Raw genomic sequence first — 23,818 nt, 5'->3', positions numbered from 1 at the left:
CTGGCTCTTGCTGAAACCTGGATCCAGCAGTCAGACACCACCACTGCTGCTCTTTCATATAGTGGACTACACTTTTCTCATACCCTAAGATCAGACAACAGAGCAAGTGGAGGCGTTGGTCTGCTCCTATCAACCAAATGTACCTTCCAAGTTATCCCCCCAGTACCCTCACTTGTCTCCCTTTCTTTTGAAGCCCATGCTGTCAGACTCTAAATCCCCTTCTCCATGCGAGGGGCCTCTCTCATCAGCTCCTGGATCACTTTGACACCTGGCTTCCACATTTTCTCTCCTGTGACATCACCACCCTCATCATGGGTGATTTCAACATCCCCATTGCTTTTCCCCTCTCCCCATCTGCTTCTCTCCTTTTATCTCTAACCTCCTCTTTCGGCCTCTCACAGCATACTAACTCTCCAACGCATGAAGACGGAAACTCCCTCGACTTGGCCTTTTTCCAGCTTTGCTCAGTGGATGATTTCACAAACTCCCCTCTCCTGCTCTCTGACCACAACCTTCTTTCATTCTCTATCAAGAACTGCCATCCTGCTCAGGTCACCCCCAACCCAAGAGTGCAGGCCTCAACCACGGATCTCCACGCTGACTATCTGGCGAATTACTTCAAAGAAAAAATTGACCACGTTCGACAGGAAATTATCTCCCAATCCCTTCATACCATGCACTGTCCTCCCTCCCCCACTGCATCTAGTTCACTCTCTAACTTTGAATCAGTTATAGAAGAAGTAGTCAGGCTCCTTGCATCTTCTCGCCCGACCACTTGCACCAGTGACCTCATTCCGTCACATCTCCTCCAGTCCCTTTCCCCTGCTGTCACCTCTCACCTAACAAAAATATTTAACCTTTCTCTCTCTTCCGGTATCATTCCCTCCTCATTTAAGCATGCCATCATACATCCATTACTTAAAAAACCATCCCTTGACCAAAACTGTGCCGCTAATTATAGACCTGTCTCTAATCTTCCCTTCATCTCTAAACTCCTCGAACGTCTGGTCCACTCACGTCTTATCCGCTATCTCTCAGATAACTCTCTTTTCGACCCTCTTCAATCTGGTTTCCACTCTTTACACTCTACTGAAACTGCCCTCACTAAAGTCTCTAATGATCTACTAACAGTTAAATCTAATGGTCACTACTCCATGCTAATTCTCTTGGATCTCTCTGCAGCACTTGATACTGTGGATCATCAGCTCCTCCTCACTATGCTACACTCCTTCGGCCTCAAGGACACCGTTCTCTTCTGGTTCCCTTCCTATCTCTCTGACTGCTCTTTCTCTGTACCTTTTGCTGGTTCCTCCTCCTCTCACCTTCCCCTTACTGTTGGGGTTTGTCAAGGATGAGTTCTAGGCCCCCTCTTCTCTTTACACACCGGCGTGATCAGTAAATGAAATGACCCCGACCATGGTACAAAATAAAAACAATATTTATTATATGATGTTAAAAACAACAAGTTTCTACTAGTAAGGAAGGTGCTGGAACCAAAGAACGAGGGATGGATCTGCCATAGGCTTATCTCTAACATATGAACTGGTCGACTTCTAATAATACTGAAACATCATACATAGCTTTATAAACATGTAAACGGTAAGATATCTGTATGGTTTTTAGTTTATCATATATACATATAGGAGAGGCTTGAACGCTATGTCTCCTAGTTATATGACCAAACAAGACAAAGATGACCCTACAAAGGCATTAAGATGTAAATATCTAAAATATACCTGATAGTCAGTCCAATGGGGATAAGCCGCGGCGTCCCTCTGCCCCGACGCGCGTTTCACACTGCTTCTTCAGGAGGCGTGTCAGGGCAGGGGATTAGCCGGCTTAAATACAATAGGCGATAAAGTGATTGGGCCCGGTATTAATGAACAACTACTAACAGCTGACATGTGATGACTCACTAATGGTGTGCCGGCGCCTCTATGAGGTATCGCCGCGCATCAGTGTGCGGAAACCGGAAGTTCCACTTGTGCGGGTGTGGTCGTACACAAATAAAATATGGTGATTAGCATATAGAGCGCCGGCACCTAAAAACGGTGTCACGGCGCATCAGTGTACGGAACCCCGGAAATCCTATCATATGAGCTCCCTGTACGGAGACCGGAAGTCCCTTCATGTGCGCTCCGGATGTTATGTTGGAGGCAACTCTTGTGGCGCTTGCGCAGATCTACAGAATCCCGTATCCAATGGAGGGCTGGATCACGGTCATGGGATCGGAAGATGCAGGTCGTTGGTAAGTGCGACACTGCGTCCTCGTTTCCCTAGCGACCGTTCACCGCTCTCCACAGGTCTGTGATCCACATAAGCGCTCAGCCACCAAATGATAAGGGGGACTAGAGGGAATAAAAGGTAAAGGTCCAAAAGGGAGACAAACCAAAAACATGAGGGGGAAAGAGACGGGGAAGCCCGCATAGACATAAAATGTCAATATAACTAAAAAAACGGATATAAAAAAGTAATTAGTGACAAAGTATAATAATTATTATATATAGTGCCTAAATAGGTGTTCTATTAACAGATAATATAATATAATAATAAAAGTGTAGCATACCTCTATAAAAGAGGGGGGAATGACCAGCATCCCACTACTTCATAAAAAAAGGTGAGGTACTATACATACCACATGTGCCCAGTATAATAGTGAATTGTCTATAGTGGAATCCCTATTTTGATAGACTGCCCACAATGTGACCTCCACACAAGGGCCCACTAATTACGGACCTAATGTGCAGGTGTGCAGACATAAAATAAAAAGACAAACAATACCCTATGTATACACTATCTGCAAAACACAGTGTATATCTGTGGTACAAATGCAGTTACCTCGTCCCCTCCCCCTCCCCCTTTGAGAACAACAATAAGACAATGGACATATAATATCCACATAAATACTAAACAAAATAAAATAAAATAAACCCTCCCTATTCCCACATACACATAATATGAGAAAGGTCTAAATAGTCGCCGAACATTGTTCTTCATGGTAGTCTTCATGGTAATCTTCTGACGTATATACCGGTGGTCCTCTCACTTCCTATTGTCCAAAACAAAATTACTGGTACCATGATGGTCATCTCAGAAGTAGAAAATGTACTACGATAGAACAATAAAAACAGGAATGAATAAAAGCCAACAAAACAACATTAACTCCTACAGAGAATGAGCTAAAATAAATATAGCGCATAACCCCCTGCCTAACTAACTACCTCTAAATCAATAACATGTATAACTACAAAAATGCACCAAAGCCCGAGTTTTCATTAAGGCCCTGTGGGACTACTGTACCCAACCTATAAATCCACTGACACTCTTTTTTCGCTAATCGCTTGCCCATATCGCCCCCTCGGCATCCCAAATCAAGCATATCGATACCCTTAACAGATAATAATCTAGAGTTGCACTGGTGATATCGCTTGAAGTGCCTGGGGAGGGTTTTCAATGTGGCATCTTCAAGGACAGTTTTGGCTTTGTCTATGTCTAGGCAGTGTTCTCGCACCCTGACTTTAAGTTCCCGGCTGGTCATTCCAATATAGATTTTGCCACACGGGCACTCAGCATAATAAATGATTCCCTTTGATGAACAGGTAATATATGCTCTGATGTCATAGACTCTTGTGCCATCATGATTTTTAAAAGTGGTGCTTTTTTTCATATTCGCACACCCCTTGCAAATGCCACATGGAAAAAATCCCCTCCTCATAGCACCCCTCTTTTCCTTGGCAGCACTTTTGGGATCATATGCACTATGCACCAGCAAATCCCTAAGGCTAGGGGCTCTTTTTGCCACAAGAGAAGGACGCTCCGGCAAGATTTTTCTAAGGGTCGGGTCCGTAAACAGGATCCTCCAGTGTTTTTGAATTATGTTACGTAGTTCATACCATTCATTACTGAAATTGGTAATGAACCTTACCTGGTTATCCTGTTCTGTTTTCCTTGAAGCAGGTTGATTCTTGTGTAATAGTTGTTGCCTGGGGATATTCTTTGCTCTCCAATACCCCTTTTGTATGGCCCGACGATTGTACCCTCTGTCTTGAAATCTTTCCCTAAGAGCTCTAGATTGAGCTTCAAATTGTGCCTCCTCTGAGCAGATCCTTTTGATGCGTAAGAATTGCCCAATGGGTATACTGTTGGTGGTAGACCTGGGGTGCAAGGAAGATGCATGTAATAATGAGTTCGTCGCTGTCGGTTTGCGATATACAGTAGTGGATAAATGCCCATCCGGTAGAGTGGTGATAAGTAGATCCAAGAAGTCAATTTCTCGTCCGTATTTATATGTTAACTTAATGTTTTTATCATTTTGATTCAACCTGTTCATGAGGATATTAAGCTCTTCTATTGGACCTTCCCAGATGAACAGAATATCATCAATGAAGCGAATCCAGTTATGGATTCGCTCCATACCCTGGATCTCATTTTCCTGGAATATTGACCATTCCCATGCTCCCATGAATAAATTGGCGTACGAGGGGGCACAAGAGGCCCCCATCGCTGTGCCCTGTAATTGCAAAAAGATCTTCCCTGCAAACATGAAGACATTGTGTGTCAGAATAAATTTGAGTAGTATAAGAATAAACTCTGACATATCCTGTTCCATGTTACTTTGCATGAGATATTTTTCCACCGCCTGTAGCCCATCAGAGTGTTTAATACATGAATACAGTGCCTCTACATCGGCCGTGACTAAGATCATATCATCTGTGAGTTGGATGTTCTCTAAATGTCCCAGGGCGGCATTGGTATCTTTGATATACGAGGGGAGTTGTGTCACTAGAGGCTTGAGATAATACTCCACTATATCACATATAATCTCGCACAGCCCTTCATTTGCGGCCACTATTGGTCTCCCAGGCGGGTCAGCAGCATTTTTGTGGACCTTAGGTACTAAATATAGAGTTGCCAATCTGGGATGCAGCTTGGTGTATACCTCTAATAGTTTTTTCGGGATGATGTTGCCTTCATATGCCACGGTAAGTATATCAATCAATTCCTCCTTGAACCTACTCATAGGATTGTATGTAAGTTGTTTATATTCTTGAGTATTTTGCAGCAATTTGTCTGCTTGCATCTCATACATCTGATTAGGCCAGATTACTACATTGCCGCCTTTATCCGCATTTTTGAAGACAACATCATCCCAAAGGCACAACTCCCTCAAAGCTACCCTCTCCTTGTTAGTAAGATTATCTTTGGCACCTCCTCTCGGTTTCGATCTCATGCCTTCTATGTCGGTTGTGACCATTTTAGTAAAGGTATCTATGGCTGGAACCATGGTGAGCGGGGGAAATTTGGTTGATTTATTTATGAGAGCCATAGGGAACTTACTTGGATTGGTAACATTTTCATCAAGGAGTGACACCAATGCCTCCAGGGCCTCTTGTTCCTCAGTGTCGGTCGTTGTTCCCTCTGAATCCTTATGATGTAATTTTTTGAGGATAAGTTTTCTGGAGAATAAATGTAAGTCCTTTATTGTTGTGAACGGATCTATGGTAGAAGATGGGGAAAAGCTCAGACCCTTTTGCAAAACACTCTCCTGATCTTTTGTCAATATATGTGTGGAGAGGTTAATTCTCTTTGTATACTGCCCCTATTGAACAAACAATCAGTAGATTCGGTTTCCAGTACCATCTCTATGCTGATGACACTTCTCCTGATATCACGCTGCCTTTTTAGAAAACACCAGTAATTTTCTTACCGCTATCTCTAATATAATGTCCTCCCTCTAACTGAAACTGAACCTGTCAAAAACTGGACTCCTTTTGTTCTCTCCATCTACTAACCTACCTTTGCTTGACATTGCCATCTCCGTGTGTGGTTCCACCATTACTCCCAAGAAACATGCCCGCTGCCTCGGGGTCATACTTGATTCCAAGCTTTCATTCACCCCCCACATCCGATCACTGGCTCGCTCTTCTTATCTGCATCTCAAAAACATTTCTAGAATTCACCCTTTTCTTAATTTCGACTCTGCAAAAACTCTTACTGTTTTACGCATTCATTCTCATGTGGACATTGTAACTCTCTACTAATCGGCCTCCCGCTTACCAAACTCTCCCCTCTCCAATCTGTCCTGAATGCTGCAGGCAGGATCATATTCCTCACCAATCCTTATACTGATGCCTCTACCTTGTGCCAGTCATTACACTGGTTACCCATCCACTCCAGAAAACAAAACTATTACCCTCATCCACAAATCACTCAATGGCTCAGCACCACCCTACATCTCCTCCCTGGTCTTAGTCTACCACTCTACCCGTGCTCTCTGTTCTGCTATTGACCTGAGGTTAGCATCCTCAATAATCAGACCCCCCACTTCTGTCTCCAAGACTTTTCACATGCTGAGCCAATTCTTTGGAATGCACTACCCAGGTTAATACAATTAATCCCCAATCCCCAGTTTTAAGCATGCCCTAAAAATGCATTTGTTCAGACTGGCCTACCTCCTCAACACATTAACCTAACTATCCCTGGGTGGTCCATTCAAAAAAAATTAACCCATAATCAGGTTCCTCGCATCATGTTCTCATACACTTTATGCAGTTAATTAGGCCTCTGTGCGATATAGAAGGGTTAATAGTTTGCCTTTAAGTGCCTTTTGCCTTTAATTGCTAGACTTACTAGAATCTGTTGACGCAGTAGTCTGATGGTCTCCTCTCAAGGAGACTACACTTCTTATCATGTATGCTTTCAATAGTCAGCCACAACATGTTCTGGGTGCGTGGTAAATAAAGTATGACCCTGGGTGATGGTGGGGGCTACATGAGTTACATTGAAATGCATTTGTTGTAAATGGTATAAAACATTGCCTTGGTTTTTGATATATCAGATTAAAGTGACTTGCTCACAGAAATATGTGTGCGGTGTCCTTTGTTTCCAAGCGCGCTTGTAAAATGACGGGCATAACCTCTTGATTTGACCTCACTGGTGATCTGGCGTACTGACATTGGGTCAGAAGCAAACAGCTACAACAGTTTTGGCACCCGAACGGGGGCCGTGTAAACCAGCCTATTCGGAATCCATATGTGGGAGCTTCCTGGGAGATTGGACATGCAAAACACCAGCTGCAGCAAGGTGAGAAATTTTATTCCTACACTCAGTTTTGCACTTGCAATCTCTCTTCTGGATCTCTCCATATCTCTGGGTAAAGACTGCCAACATGGTTCAAAGAACCTACATCACCAATGAGTTTTGTGGTTTGCCTGTTTATGTCCGTATGAGAGTTGAATAATAGAGTAATAAGATAATAATTGTCATCTGTAATATTTTATGTCAATATACTAATTGGTTGTGTATTTGTGTAAGGGTACCGTCACACTATACGATTTACCAACGATCACGACCAGCGATACGACCTGGCCGTGATCGTTGGTAAGTCGTAGTGTGGTCGCTGGAGAGCTGTCACATAGACAGCTCTCCAGCGACCGACGATGCCGAGGTCCCCGGGTAACCAGGGTAAACATCGGGTTACTAAGCGCAGGACCGCGCTTAGTAACCCGATGTTTACCCTGGTTACCAGCGTAAAAAAAACCAAACAGTTCATACTTACATTCCGGTGTCTGTCCTTTGCCGTCTGCTTCCCGCACTCACTGACTGCCGACCGTAAAGTGAAAGCACAGCACAGCGGTGACGTCACCGCTGTGCTGTGCTTTCACTTTACGGCCGGCAGTCAGTGAGTGCGGGAAGCAGACGGCAAGGGACCTGACGGACACCGGAATGTAAGTATGTACTGTTTGGTTTTTTTTACATTTACGCTGGTAACCAGGGTAAACATCGGGTTACTAAGCGCGGCCCTGCGCTTAGTAACCCGATGTTTACCCTGGTTACAAGCGAACGCATCGCTAGATCGGTGTCACACACACCGATCTAGCGATGACAGCGGGAGATCCAGCGACGAAAGAATGTTCCAAACGATCTGCTACGACATACGATTCTCAGCAGGATCCCTGATCGCTGCTGCGTGTCAGACACAGCGATATCGTATGGATATCGTTGGAACTAGAGTTGAGCGACCTTGACCTTTTTAGAGTCGAGCCGGGTTTCGCGAAACCCGACTATCTCAAAAGTCGGGTCGAGTGAAATCGGCCGATTATGACGTAAAGTCGGGATCGACCGAAACACGAAACCTAATGCAAGTCAATGGGGCAGCATAGTCGGCAGTGAGTGGGGGCCAGGAAAACACCTAGAGTGCCCATTTTAATGTCAAAACCATCCATTCTTCTTAATGAAGCTTGTCAAGCGTAATTTACCTTATAATAATTGGAAGGCATTTGAAATTGGGGGTCATTTGGCTAAAGTTGTGGTGGGTAGGGCTGGTTCAAGTAATTAGTGGGCCTAGGAAATCTGGACCACGTCACGGCAGTGGAGCAGGGAGAGGTAAGTATTTCAACTTTGCAAGTGCTGTGATCCTGAGCAAGCAGGGGGGGCCCACTCGTTGGCATTGGCACTGGCACAGGGCCCCTCAAAGTACAGCGGTGTGTTTGCACGGCAGGGGCGCCTCCCACCAGCAGCAACACTTTTGCGTACTATGAGAGGCCCTGTGCCAGTGACGTCGCCAACTAGTATTCCTCCCCCCACCTGATGAAGGAACCTGCACTTTCATCTGCACCTTCCTCTTTGTCCCCGTGTAAGGTGGTATGGTATGCGGGAAGAGCAACCTGACTTTCAGCAGGGTCACAATGTTGTTGTGTAGCGTGCACGGGGAATGTTGCGTTATGGGTCAATGTACCAGCAGACTCATCGATCACTGGCTGGGCAATGGGCAGGATGAGGAGGAAACACAGATATAGGCCCAAAGAATAAAGTGGGCTAAATGCAGTTCAAAATTGGTAACACAGGAATAACCAGGGGGCATTGCAGTGGAGGACAACTGGAATGAGAGGCTGACACAGAGAGTAGGCCCAAATCAGTAAGTAGTCGAAATGCAGTTCAAAATTGGCAACAGTAGTAAACAGGCGGCACAGCTTTGTTCAGTGGAGGAGAACAGCAAGGAGTGGCAGACACCGATAGTAGGCCCCAACCCAACTAGTAGGCCAAATGCAGTTGTTCCGTTTAACCACAATTTAATGAGAGCCTGAAGATAGAAGTTCAGGAAAGGCAACCTGGAGAACACCTTGGAGTGGAACACACCATCTCTCTACACCCCATACCCAATTTGTAGGTCTAATGCAGCGTAGTTTCCAACAACTACTAAACGAGAGCATGATTGATGATCGAAGCATTGGCGAGGAAACCTGGGGAACACCTTGGAGTGGAACACACCATCTCTCTACACCCCATACCCAATTTGTAGGCCTAATGCAGCGTAGTTTCCAACAACTACTAAACGAGAGCATGATGATCGAAGCATTGGCGAGGAAACCTGGGGAACACCTTGGAGTGGAACACACCATCTCTCTACAGTGGAACACACCATCTCTCTACATCCCATACCCAATTTGTAGGCCTAATGCAGCGTAGTTTCCAACAACTACTAAACGAGAGCCGGGAGATCAAAGCTCAGGAAAGGCAACCTGGAGAACACCTTGGAGTGGAACACACCATCTCTCTACACCCCATACCCAATTTGTAGGCCCAATGCAGCGGAGTTTCCAACAACTACTAAACGAGAGCATGATGATCGAAGCATTGGCGAGGAAACCTGGGGAACACCTTGGAGTGGAACACACCATCTCTCTACAGTGGAACACACCATCTCTCTACATCCCATACCCAATTTGTAGGCCTAATGCAGCGTAGTTTTCAACAACTACTAAATGAGAGCCGGAAGATCGAAGCTCAGGAAAGGCAACCTGGAGAACACCTTGGAGTGGAACACACCATCTCTCTACACCCCATACCCAATTTGTAGGCCTAATGCAGCGTAGTTTCCAACAACTACTAAACGAGAGCCGGAAGATCGAAGCTCAGGAAAGGCAACCTGGAGAACACCTTGGAGTGGAACACACCATCTCTCTACACCCCATACCCAATTTGTAGGCCCAATGCAGCGTAGTTTCCAACAACTACTAAACGAGAGCATGATGATCGAAGCATTGGCGAGGAAACCTGGGGAACACCTTGGAGTGGAACACACCATCTCTCTACACCCCATACCCAATTTGTAGGCCTAATGCAGCGTAGTTTCCAACAACTACTAAACGAGAGCATGATGATCGAAGCATTGGCGAGGAAACCTGGGGAACACCATGGAGTGGAACACACCATCTCTCTACACCCCATACCCAATTTGTAGGCCTAATGCAGCGTAGTTTCCAACAACTACTAAACGAGAGCCGGAAGATCGAAGCTCAGGAAAGGCAACCTGGAGAACACCTTGGAGTGGAACACACCATCTCTCTACACCCCATACCCAATTTGTAGGCCTAATGCAGCGTAGTTTCCAACAACTACTAAACGAAAGCCGGAAGATCGAAGCTCAGGAAAGGCAACCTGGGGAACACCTTGGAGTGTAACAAACCCTCTCTCTACACCACGGAAGGGCTGATTCTTAGGAAGGAAGGCTGTCGGAAAGAAGCAGGGCGCGTCCGAGGGTGATTATATTCTTATTAGGTATATACTCACCCTCGGACGCGCCCTGCTTCTTTATTTGTAATGAATGTTTATTTGCAATGTGGTTTTGACTTACTCTATTTTTTTGGTAAATAATGATTTTATTATTTTCATTGTTTTGCATCTTCTTGGCAATAATATAAAGAAGACGCGACAGGACAACACTCGGTGGATGCCATATCTGTGTTTAAAATTGAAAAAACCTTTCAGTTAACTACTTGCAGGAGAAAGTTATTGTAGCTGGTGGCCATTTTTAGTACTGTACCAGATTTTTGTTGTATGTGTTTGTTTTTAATGTTAAAATGTCTGCATTTGATATCTCTCCAGTATTTTCTTTTTTATAAGCAAAATACTTATTTTTATTTTTTCTGATGTTGGTTCCAGGGGTACACGGGCAGCAGTGGTGTGGTCAGTGGAGGCCTAGTGGAAGGAGTGACCGCAGACAGGCATCGAAGGCCTAAAATAATAACACATGGCTGTAGGCAATTTTAAATTGGTTCCAGGGGTACACGGGCAGCAGTGGTGTGGTCAGTGGAGGCCTAGTGGAAGGAGTGACCGCAGACAGGCATCGAAGGCCTAAAATAATAACACATGGCTGTAGGCAATTTTAAATTGGTTCCAGGGGTACACGGGCAGCAGTGGTGTGGTCAGTGGAGGCCTAGTGGAAGGAGTGACCACAGACAGGCATCGAAGGCCTAACATAACAAAAATGTCAATACAATGGTATTGTCAGTGGCAGGCATTGAAGGATGTCAGCGCATAGACTAAACATTGGTGGAGCTGTGAGATAATTTTGCAAGTGGTAGAGCACTGTTTGAGCTGAGGGGGGGGGAACTGTCTTGTGGCCGGCGGTACAGGCCCAGGGCCCCTCATATTACAACGGTGTGTCTGACGTTGGGTGCGCACCACCACCGCCAGAGACACTTTATTGTACTAGGAGGGACCCAGTGGCAGTGCCGTCGACCAAAAGCGGGCTCACCCACCTCTTCAGACAAAGTGCACTCTCACGGGTGCTGCCGCCAAGTGTCGATACCACGGCCCCGTGTGGGGAGTTTGGCCATTTAGTGAGGTGTAAACATGTCGTATGCTGGACAATCAGGTGCAGAAAATTACGAGATTGGAAAAGGCATTCAGAATAGTCCACAGGCAAGACCTTTTCATAGGAAAGCTAGGTGTCAGCCGGGCAAGGTGGGGCAAAAGATTTTGAAATCCAGTTGTGGTTCATTTTAATGAAGGTTAGATCATCTACATTTTGGGTAGCCAGACGAGTCCTTTTTTCTGTTAGTATTGAACCTGCAGCACTGAATACTCTTTCTGATAGGACACTAGCTGCCGGGCAAGCAAGCTCCTGCAATGCATATTCTGCCAATTCTGGCCAGGTGTCTAATTTTGATGCCCAGTAATCAAATGGGAATGACGGTTGAGGGAGAACATCGATAAGGGATGAAAAATAGTTTGTAACTATACTGGACAAATGTTGTCTCCTGTCACTTTGAATTGATGCTGCAGTACCTGTCCTGTCTGCGATCATAGCAAAATCACTCCACAACCTGGTCAGAAAACCCCTCTGGCCAACGCCACTTCTGATTTCTGCCCCTCTAACTCCTCTGGTCTGCTGGCCCCTGCAGCTCGTGTGAGAACGATCACGGGCGCTGTGTGCAGGGAATGCCAGAAGCAAACGGTCAACAAGAGTTGATTGTTTGGTTGCTAATATTAGTTCCAAGTTCTCATGTGGCATTATATTTTGCAATTTGCCTTTATAGCGAGGATCAAGGAGGCAGGCCAACCAGTAATCGTCATCATTCATCATTTTAGTTATGCGTGTGTCCCTTTTGAGGATACATAAGGCATAATCCGCCATGTGGGCCAAAGTTCCAGTTCTCAAATCTGCGGTTGTGCTTGGTTGAGGGGCAGTTTCAGGCAAATCCACGTCACTTGTGTCCCTCAAAAAACCAGAACCCGGCCTTGCCGCGCCACCAATTTCCAGTGGCCCCGGAAAAGCTTCCTCATTAAAAATATAATCATCCCCATCATCCTCCTCGTCCTCCTCCTCCTCTTCGCCCGCTACCTCGTCCTGTACACTGCCCTGGCCAGACAATGGCTGACTGTCATCAAGGCTTTCCTCTTCCTCAGCTGCAGACGCCTGATCCTTTATGTGCGTCAAACTTTGCATCAGCAGACGCATTAGGGGGATGCTCATGCTTATTATAGCGTTGTCTGCACTAACCAGCCATGTGCATTCCTCAAAACACTGAAGGACTTGACACATGTCTTGAATCTTCGACCACTGCACACCTGACAACTCCATGTCTGCCATCCTACTGCCTGCCCGTGTATGTGTATCCTCCCACAAAAACATAACAGCCCGCCTCTATTCACACAGTCTCTGAAGCATGTGCAGTGTTGAGTTCCACCTTGTTGCAACGTCTATGATTAGGCGATGCTGGGGAAGGTTCAAAGAACGCTGATAGGTCTGCATACGGCTGGAGTGTACGGGCGAACGGCGGATATGTGAGCAAAGTTCACGCACTTTGAGGAGCAGGTCGGATAACCCCGGATAACTTTTCAGGAAGCACTGCACCACCAGGTTTAAGGTGTGAGCGAGGCAAGGAATGTGTTTCAGTTGGGAAATGGAGATGGCAGCCATGAAATTCCTTCCGTTATCACTCACTACCTTGCCTGCCTCAAGATCTACAGTGCCCAGCCACGACTGCGTTTCTTTCTGCAAGAACTCGGACAGAACTTCAGCGGTGTGTCTGTTGTCGCCCAAACACTTCATAGCCAATACAGCCTGCTGACGTTTGCCAGTAGCTGCCCCATAATGGGAGACCTGGTGTGCAACAGTGGCAGCTGCGGATGGAGTGGTTGTGCGACTGCGGTCTGTGGACGAGGTCTCGCTTCTGCAGGAGGACGAGGAGGAGGAGGAGGGGGTGCGAACGGCTACAGCCAACTGTTTCCTAGACCGTGGGCTAGGCAGAACTGTCCCAAACTTGCTGTCCCCTGTGGACCCTGCATCCACCACATTTACCCAGTGTGCCGTGATGGACACGTAACGTCCCTGGCCATGCCTACTGGTCCATGCATCTGTTGTCAGGTGCACCTTTGTGCTCACAGATTGCCTGAGTGCATGGACGATGCGCTCTTTAACATGCTGGTGGAGGGCTGGGATGGCTTTTCTGGAAAAAAAGTGTCGACTGGGTAGCTCGTAGCGTGGTACAGCGTAGTCCATCAGGGCTTTGAAAGCTTCGCTTTCAACTAACCGGTAGGGCATCATCTCTAACGAGATTAGTCTAGCTATGTGGGCGTTCAAACCCTGTGTACGCGGATGCGAGGCTAAGTACTTCCTTTTTCTAACCATAGTCTCATGTAGGGTGAGCTGGACTGGAGAGCTGGAGATCGTGGAACTAGCGGGGGTGCCGGTGGACATGGCAGACTGAGAGACGGTGGGAGATGGTATTGTTGCCGCCGGTGCCCTAGATGCAGTGTTTCCTACTACGAAACTGGTGATTCCCTGACCCTGACTGCTTTGGCCTGGCAAAGAAACCTGCACAGATACTGCAGGTGGTGCAGGAAATGTTGGCCCTACACTGCCGGAAGGGATGTTGCGTTGATGACTAGCTTCATTGGCCGAGGGTGCTACAACCTTAAGGGACGTTTGGTAGTTAGTCCAAGCTTGCAAATGCATGGTGGTTAAATGTCTATGCATGCAACTTGTATTGAGACTTTTCAGATTCTGCCCTCTGCTTAAGGTAGTTGAACATTTTTGACAGATGACTTTGCGCTGATCAAATGGATGTTGTTTAAAAAAATGCCAGACTGCACTCTTTCTAGCATCGGATACCTTTTCAGGCATTGCAGACTGAGCTTTAACCGGATGGCCACGCTGTCCTCCAACAGGTTTTGACTTTGCTACGCGTTTTGGGCAAGATACGGGCCCGGCAGATGGAACCTGTTGCGATGTTGATGCCTGCTGCGACCCCTCCTCCTCCACTTCAGAACTGCTGCCGCCTGCACCCTGTTCCCCCAATGGCTGCCAATCGGGGTCAAGAACTGGGTCATCTATTACCTCTTCTTGTAGCTCATGTGCAACTTCGTCTGTGTCACCTTGTCGGTCGGTGGTATAGCGTTCGTGATGGGGCAACATAGTCTCATCAGGGTCTGATTCTTGATCAGCACCCTGCGAGGGCAATGTTGTGGTCTGAGTCAAAGGACCAGCATAGTAGTCTGGCTGTGGCTGTGCATCAGTGCACTCCATGTCAGATTCAACTTGTAATGGGCATGGACTGTTAACTGCTTCACTTTCTAAGCCAGGGACGGTATGTGTAAAGAGCTCCATGGAGTAACCCGTTGTGTCGCCTGCTGCATTCTTCTCTGTTGTCGTTTTTGCTGAAGAGGACAAGGAAGCGACTTGTCCCTGACCGTGAACATCCAGTAACGACGCGCTGCTTTTACTTTTACCAGTTTCACGAGAGGAGGCAAAAGAGCTAGAGGCTGAGTCAGCAAGATAAGCCAAAACTTGCTCTTGCTGCTCCGGCTTTAAAAGCGGTTTTCCTACTCCCAGAAAAGGGAGCGTTCGAGGCCTTGTGTAGCCAGACGACGAACCTGGCTCCACAGCTCCAGACTTAGGTGCAATATTTTTTTTCCCACGACCACCTGATGCTCCACCACTACCACTACCCTCATTACCAGCTGACAATGAACGCCCCCGGCCACGACCTCTTCCACCAGACTTCCTCATTGTTTTAAAAACGTTACCAAACTAACGGTATTTGTTGCTGTCACACAACTTACACGGTGAGCTATAACTTCAGTATGCTTTAGCTACCCCTTTACAGGTGGGTGAGACCACAACGAAAATCAGGCACAATGTTACACACTCTGTTGTTGGTGGCAACAAATGAGAGAGATGCCACACACGCAGGACTGTCACTGAAGCGCAAATGTTAATATTAATCTCCCACTGATTTTTTTTTTTTTTTAAAAAGGAGACTTTAGAAAAAAAAAAAAAATGATTTTTTTCAGGAATAATTTAGAAACCAAATAAAATAAAATGATTTTTTCAGGGAGAATTTAGAAAACAAAGAAAACAAAAAATAGGCTTTCTAGGGCACACTGAGTGAGAGAGGACGCACACAGGAGTCAGGAGTGGCACACAAGCCCAGAGGCCAATATTTATCTCCCACTGATTGATTAAGTGATTTTTTCAGGTAGATTTTGGAACCCAAATCAAGCAAAAAAATTAATAGGCTTTCTATGGCCCACAATTGGAGAGAGAGAGATGGCACACCCAGGAGTCAAGACTGGCACACAAGCAGAAAGGGCAATATTAATCTCCCACTGATTTGTTTTTTTTTTTTTTCAGGGAGACTTCAGAAAAAAAAAATACAAAAAAAATGATTTTTTTCAGGAATAATTTAGAAACCAAATAAAATAAAATGATTTTTTCAGGGAGAATTTAGAAAACAAAGAAAACAAAAAATAGGCTTTCTAGGGCCCACTGAGTGAGAGAGGACGCACACAGGAGTCAGGAGTGGCACACAAGCCCAGAGGCCAATATTTTTCTCCCACTGATTGATTTATTGATTTTTTCAGGTAGATTTTGGAACCCAAATCAAGCAAAAAAATAAATAGGCTTTCTATGGCCCACTGAGTGAGAGATGACACAGACAGGGATGGCACTCTAGCAGAAATGCCAATCTTAATCTCCCACAAAAAAAAAAAAAAAAAAGGAACTGTCCTTCAATTGCTATCTCCCTGCAGTAATCTCAGCCAGGTATGGCAGGCAGCAATAAGGAGTGGACTGATGCACAAATTAAATAAAAAGTGTGGACAAACAAACAAGATAGCTGTGCAGAAAGGAAGGAACAAGAGGATTTGTGCTTTGAAAAAAGCAGTTGGTTTGCACAGCGGCGTACACACAGCAATGCAGCTATCAGGGAGCCTTCTAGGGCAGCCCAATGAGCTACAGCGCTGAGGGGAAAAAAAAAAAATGTAGCTTCCACTGTCCCTGCACACCGAAGGTGGTGTTGGACAGTGCAAATCGCTACAGCACAAGCGGTTTGGTGGTTAATGGACCCTGCCTAACGCTATCCCTGCTTCTGACGAAGCGGCAGCAACCTCTCCCTAAGCTCAGATCAGCAGCAGTAACATGGCGGTCGGCGGGAACGCCCCTTTATAGCCCCTGTGACGCCGCGGACAGCAAGCCAATCACTGCAATGCCCTTCTCTAAGATGGTGGGGACCAGGACCTATGTCATCACGCTGCCCACACTCTGCGTTTACCTTCATTGGCTGAGAAATGGCGCTTTTCACGTAATTGAAACGCGACTTTGGCGCGAAAGTCGCGTACCGCATGGCCGACACCGCACAGGGGTCGGATCGGGTTTCATGAAACCCGACTTTGTTAAAAGTCGGCGACTTTTGAAAACGTTCGACCCGTTTCGCTCAACCCTAGTTGGAACGTCACGAATCGTACCGTCGTAGCGATCAAAATGGCACTGTGTGACGGTACCCTAAGAGTGAAGTACAGAGCTGGGATAGACTCTGTTCAGTGTTATTTTGGTCATTTTGGGTTGGCAGTACATTATATGAAGCTGTATTTCATATAGGGCCGTGGTTTTTGTTGTTTGGCCTTAAAATAAATTCATAGCCATGAGTCTGACCAGACGTGTCTGACCATCTTAGAAATTGCATTTTTAAATTGCAGTTTTTTAATTGCTATGAATTAGACTAGAATTCCATGGGGCATTTGAGCATTCATCACTGCTGTACTTTCATCATCCTCATCACCACCTGTATCCTCTAATCAAGCTGTTTTGTCTACCCACAGGTATGCTGCTGTCCATCTACTCTGCCTTTCCTGCAATGTGTGTTTATGTGAACTGCATATAATTCCCACCTGGTATGCTGCTGTCCATCTACTCTGCCTTTCCTGCAATGTGTGTTTATGTGAACTGCATATAATTCCCACCTGGTATGCTGCTGTCCATCTACTCTGCCTTTCCTGCAATGTGTGTTTATGTGAACTGCATATAATTCCCACCTGGTATGCTGCTGTCCATCTACTCTGCCTTTCCTGCAATGTGTGTTTATGTGAACTGCATATAATTCCCACCTGGTATGCTGCTGTCCATCTACTCTGCCTTTCCTGCAATGTGTGTTTATGTGAACTGCATATAATTCCCACCTGGTATGCTGCTGTCCATCTACTCTGCCTTTCCTGCAATGTGTGTTTATGTGAACTGCATATAATTCCCACCTGGTATGCTTTGCTTACCCATTGTTTTCTATCCATTCGTATTTCACTTCCCTTGCTTCTTGCTTGCATACCTGAGTGGCCATCTACCCCACCCCCTCTTTATGACCTGGCTTAACTGTGAACATGTGCTCTAGACACACACGCCCACATCCTCCCTCTCAGCTGTGAGCCCTTAGGTGCCCATAAATTCATAGCCATGAGTCTGACCAGACGTGTCTGACCATCTTAGAAATTGCATTTTTAAATTGCAGTTTTTTAATTGCTATGAATTAGACTAGAATTGGACTGGAATTGACTGGAAGGTAAAGGAATAGAAAACCACTATAATGTTTCGGTTTCTTTTCACATTCACCCCCATACTACTCTATTTCTTCCTATCTCCTGTAGTCCCTCCACCCAGTAAAGAACTAGTCATTTCTCCCTCCATCCTCCCCAGTCATCTCACCTCCTCCACAGAACTATTCCTCCACATACAATCCTTTCTCGCCAGGCACACACGGCCACATCATGACCTATCCAGCTCACACCTTCTAACGCTCTGTCTGCTGCTCCTCATTGCTGGCGACATATCCCCAAATCCTGGCCCTCCTCATCACATCCCCACACTCATTTCTAATCCCCTGCCACGATCCTCTACACGTCCTCGCAACCACAGTAACCTCATACCCATTCATCCTGCCCCCACTCCCCCAATTTCCCTATCTGGAGCACTATGGAACGCACGCTCCGTCTGCATTAAACTTCCATTTATCCATGACCTCTTTATCAATAACAAACTCTCCTTCCTCGGCATCACTGAAACCTGGCTCACCCCTTCTGACACAGCCTCCCCTGCGGCACTCTCTTACGGTGGCTTCCACCTTTCTCACACACCCCGCCCCAGCAGCAAGCATGGCGGAGGAGTTGGTTTTCTCCTGTCAGATAACTGCTCCTTCACCCCAATCCCACTGCCACCCTCTGTTATCCTCCCTTCCTTTGAGGTGCACTCTGTGTGCATCTACTCCCCCTCCAACCTCCAACTGGCTGTCATCTACCGTCCCCCAGGGCCAGCCACCACCTTCTTCGACCACTTCACCACCTGGCTACTCCACTTCCTCGCCGCTGACATCCCCACTATCATCATGGGCGACTTCAACATCCCCATTGACACTTCCCTCTCAGCTGCCACTAAACTTCTATCTCTCACTTCCTCCTTTGGCCTCACTCAATGGTCTTCTACAGCCACCCACAAAGATGGTCACACACTGGACCTCATTCTCACCCGCCTCTGCTCCCTATCTAACCTCTCAAACTCACCTCTTCCTCTTTCTGACCACAACCTACTTACATTCTCTTCCCTTTCCACTCCTTGTCTACAACCCCCACCCCACAAACTCTCACACCCTCGCAGAAATCTTAAACACCTTGATCTTCACTCACTCTCTGAATCCCTCCTCCCTCTCACAGACATAAGCTCCCTACACAATGCGGATGATGCTGCCACTCTATATAACACCACAATAGCTGCAGCTTTGGAATCTCTTGCCCCTCTCACACATACCAAAGCTCGCAAAATCAACAGACAACCCTGGCACACCAGCATGACAAAAGAACTGAGGCGAGCTTCCAGAGCTGCTGAGCGCAGATGGAAAAGATCCCACTCCATCGAGCACTTCATCGCATTCATACAGTCCCTCACTGCTTTCAAAACCATGCTCGCCACAGCAAAACAAACCTACTTCTCATCTCTCATATCCTCCCTGTCTCACAACCCCAAACAGTTATTCAACACCTTCAACTCTCTCCTCCGTCCCCCGGCACCTCCTCCCTCCCCACTCATCTCAGCTGAAGACTTCGCCTCATTTTTCAAGCAGAAAATTGAGAACATCAGAGACAATTTTAGTAAACAACCCCCAGAACCCTTCCTCCCAACTACCCAGCCCTCCACCTCCAAAACCAACTTCTCCACCATTACAGAAGACGGACTCTCCACTCTACTCTCAAGATCGCATCTCACCACCTGTGCACTTGACCCACTCCCATCCCACTTCATCCCAAACCTCACCACAGTCTTCATCCCAACCCTAACCCATCTCTTTAACCTATCACTAACAACTGGCATTTTCCCCTCAAGCTTTAAACATGCCACAATCACACCTATCCTCAAAAAGCCCTCTCTTGACCCATCCTCTGTATCTAGCTATCGCCCTATATCACTTCTCCCCTTTGCCTCAAAACTACTGGAACAACATGTCCATATTGAACTGTCCTCCCATCTATCTTCCTGCTCCTTCTTCGACCGCTTTCAATCAGGCTTCCGGTCACACCACTCCACTGAAACTGCCCTAACTAAGGTCACCAATGACCTATTAACCGCCAAGAGCAAGCGACACTACTCTGTCCTCCTCCTCCTGGACCTGTCCTCTGCCTTTGACACAGTGGACCATTCCCTGCTGCTGCAGACCCTCTCATCCCTTGGCATCACAGAATTGGCCCTATCCTGGATCTCATCATACCTAACTGACCGGACATTCAGCGTCTCCCACTCACACACCACCTCCTCACCTCGCCCCCTATCTGTCGGAGTCCCGCAAGGTTCAGTTCTAGGACCCCTGCTCTTCTCCATCTACACCTTTGGCCTGGGACAGCTCATAGAATCTCACGGCTTTCAGTATCATCTCTATGCTGACGACACACAGATCTACATCTCTGGACCAGATATCACCTCCCTACTAACCAGAATCCCTCAATGTCTGTCTGCTATTTCATCCTTCTTCTCCACTAGATTTCTAAAACTTAACATGGACAAAACAGAATTCATCATCTTTCCCCCATCTCACGCAACCCCCCCAACGAACCTATCCATTACAGTAAATGGCTGCCCACTCTCCCCAGTCCCACAAGCCCGCTGTCTTGGGGTAATCCTTGACACTGATCTCTCCTTTAAACCACATATCCAAACCCTTTCCACTTCCTGCCGCCTCCAACTCAAAAATATTTCACGGATCCGCACATTCCTAAACCAAGAATCTGCAAAAACCCTAGTCCATGCCCTCATCATCTCCCGCCTTGACTACTGTAACCTCCTGCTCTGTGGCCTCCCCTCTAACACTCTTGCACCCCTCCAATCTATTCTAAACTCTGCTGCCCGACTAATCCACCTGTCCCCCCGCTATTCCCCGGCCTCTCCCCTCTGTCAATCCCTGCACTGGCTCCCCATCACCCAGAGACTCCAGTACAAAAGCCTAACCATGACATATAAAGCCATCCACAACCTGTCTCCTCCATACATCTGTGACCTCGTCTCCCGGTACTTTCCTGCACGCAACCTCCGATCCTCACAAGATCTCCTTCTCTACTCCCCTATTATCTCCTCTTCCCACAATCGCATACAAGATTTCTCTCGTGCATCCCCCCTACTCTGGAATGCTCTACCACAACATATCAGACTCTCGCCTACCATCGAAACCTTCAAAAAGAACCTGAAGACCCACCTCTTCCGACGAGCCTACAACCTGCAGTAACCACCGATTGACCAAACCGCTGCACGGCCAGCTCTACCCTCACCTACTGTATCCTCACCCATCCCTTGTAGATTGTGAGCCCTCGCGGGCAGGGTCCTCTCTCCTCCTGTACCAGTTGTGACTTGTATTTTTCAAGATTATTGTACTTGTTTTATTATGTATACCCCTCCTCACATGTAAAGCGCCATGGAATAAATGGCGCTATAATAATAAATAATAATAATAATAATAAAATGCTTTCAGAGTGTCAGTAGACACTGCTGCAGTTTTTTTTATAGAGAGTTGTGTTAATTCCAAAGTGCAAAATAGGCAGGCTGTGTGAACCTTGTATGTATGTTGTATGTCTATGAGAACCTCTGAATAAGATGAGAGGAGAGTAAATGAGTAAATGAGTATAAGGGATGAATAAATACCTCCCTGATTGATGAGGGGTTCCGTTGGGTGTGGTCCTCTATATGTGACAGAAGACATTATTCAACTCAATTTGAGCTGAATTAGGTGGAGTGATTGAGATAAGGGATTTTCTTCTTGTAAAAAATCAACTGAAAAGTGAAAGGAAAAAGAAAACAAAACAATCCCTGAATGAGCACGTATGAATGAATGATCACATAAGTATCATTACTTATCTAACTGTTGTTGAGGGTCCAGGATGAATGAGTTGTGGATATTTTTAATGTACATTTACTTTACATCTGAGATGCAGTGAAATCTGTGTTATATATGGTTTGACATTGGATAGGTTTCTATATGTGTTTTGGCCGTACGCGGTCAGAATCAGCTTATTCAAGTTATGCAGTGATCTGCCCATATGGAGAAACTGTTTTTAATTCCGAGAGGATGAATGTTTTGTAGAGATTAAGTCTGAAAACTGCTGCATTCTGTTTCTGTGTGGAAGACACTAAGCTCTTATCTGTGCTGAATACCTGATGGGAGGGGTGAAGCAAACCCCTGCGCGAATTGCTTGTGATTTCTCCTCTGTCCTTATCTTCGCTGTGTGCCAGAGGAAGGGGGGGCACGGAGCTGCGCTCAAATATTCTGTCCTTGGTGTAGTACGCGCTGCGAGATTTGTGTTTAAAGCAATAGTACTGTATGTATTGAAGTAGAAATAAATATTGTAAGTTGAAGTTGGACGTTGAAAGTAAAAGAACTGTGCCTAGTTTTAGAAGGAAACTTGTACAGTGCCTACAAGTAGTATTCAACCCCCTGCAGATTTAGCAGGTTTAATAAGATGCAAATAAGTTAGAGCCTTCAAACTTCAAACAAGAGCAGGATTTATTAACAGATGCATAAATCTTACAAACCAAAAAGTTTTGTTGCTCAGTTCAATTTTTATAAATTTTAAACATAAAAGTGTGGGTCAATTATATTCAACCCCTAGGTTTAATATTTTGTGGAATAACCTTTGTTTGTAATTACAGCTAATAATCGTCTTTTATAAGACCTGATCAGGCCGGCACAGGTCTCTGGAGTTATCTTGGCCCACTCCTCCATGCAGATCTTCTCAAAGTTATCTAGGTTCTTTGGGTGTCTCATGTGGACTTTAATCTTGAGCTCCTTCCACAAGTTTTCAATTGGGTTAAGGTCAGGAGACTGACTAGGCCACTGCAACACCTTGATTTTTTGCCTCTTGAACCAGGCCTTGGTTTTCTTGGCTGTGTGCTTTGGGTCGTTGTCTTGTTGGAAGATGAAATGACGACCCATCTTAAGATCCTTGATGGAGGAGCGGAAGTTCTTGGCCAAAATCTCCAGGTAGGCCATGCTATCCATCTTCCCATGGATGCGGACCAGATGGCCAGGCCCCTTGGCTGAGAAACAGCCCCACTGTAGGGATGGTATTCTTGGGGTCGTATGCAGTGCCATCCAGTCTCCAAACGTCACGTGTGTGGTTGGCACCAAACATCTCAATCTTGGTCTCATCAGACCAGAGAACCTTGAACCAGTCAGTCTCAGAGTCCTCCAAGTGATCATGAGCAAACTGTAGATGAGCCTTGACATGACGCTTTGAAAGTAAAGGTACCTTACGGCCTCGTCTGGAATGGAGACCATTGCGGTGGAGTACGTTACTTATGGTATTGACTGAAACCAATGTCCCCACTGCCATGAGATCTTCCCGGAGCTCCTTCCTTGTTGTCCTTGGGTTAGCCTTGACTATTCGGACAAGCCTGACCTCAGCACGGGAGGAAACTTTCAAAGGCTGTCCAGGCCATGGAAGGCTAACAGTAGTTCCATAAGCCTTCCACTTCCGGATGATGCTCCCAACAGTGGAGACAGGTAGGCCCAACTCCTTGGAAAGGGTTTTGTACCCCTTGCCAGCCTTGTGACACTCCACGATCTTGTCTCTGATGGTCTTGGAATGCTCCTTTGTCTTTCCCATGTTGACCATTTATGAGTGCTGTTCACAAGTTTGGGGAGGGTCTTAAATAGTCAGAAAAGGCTGGAAAAAGAGATAATTAATCCAAACATGTGAAGCTCATTGTTCTTTGTGCCTGAACTACTTC

General features: G+C 46.2%; 1 protein-coding gene across 1 annotated transcript; it reads right to left on the bottom strand.

The window, feature by feature from the left end:
• Positions 1–2,940: 2,940 nt before the first annotated feature.
• On the bottom strand, positions 2,941–5,327 carry LOC138664079 (uncharacterized). Its single transcript, XM_069750510.1, has 2 exons — positions 3,926–5,327; positions 2,941–3,108 (listed from the first exon to the last, which is right to left on the bottom strand). Exons 1-2 carry the CDS (start codon positions 5,324–5,326, stop codon positions 3,091–3,093), a joined length of 1,419 nt encoding a protein of 472 aa, XP_069606611.1. The 5' UTR covers position 5,327; the 3' UTR covers positions 2,941–3,090.
• Between the last annotated feature and the right edge of the window lie 18,491 nt (positions 5,328–23,818).

This window comes from Ranitomeya imitator, chromosome 2 (assembly GCF_032444005.1).
Source record: "Ranitomeya imitator isolate aRanImi1 chromosome 2, aRanImi1.pri, whole genome shotgun sequence".
NCBI classification, from domain to species: domain Eukaryota; kingdom Metazoa; phylum Chordata; class Amphibia; order Anura; family Dendrobatidae; genus Ranitomeya; species Ranitomeya imitator.
The sequence above is the reverse complement of the archived record's forward strand: the minus strand, read 5'-3'. Positions and strand labels throughout refer to the sequence as shown.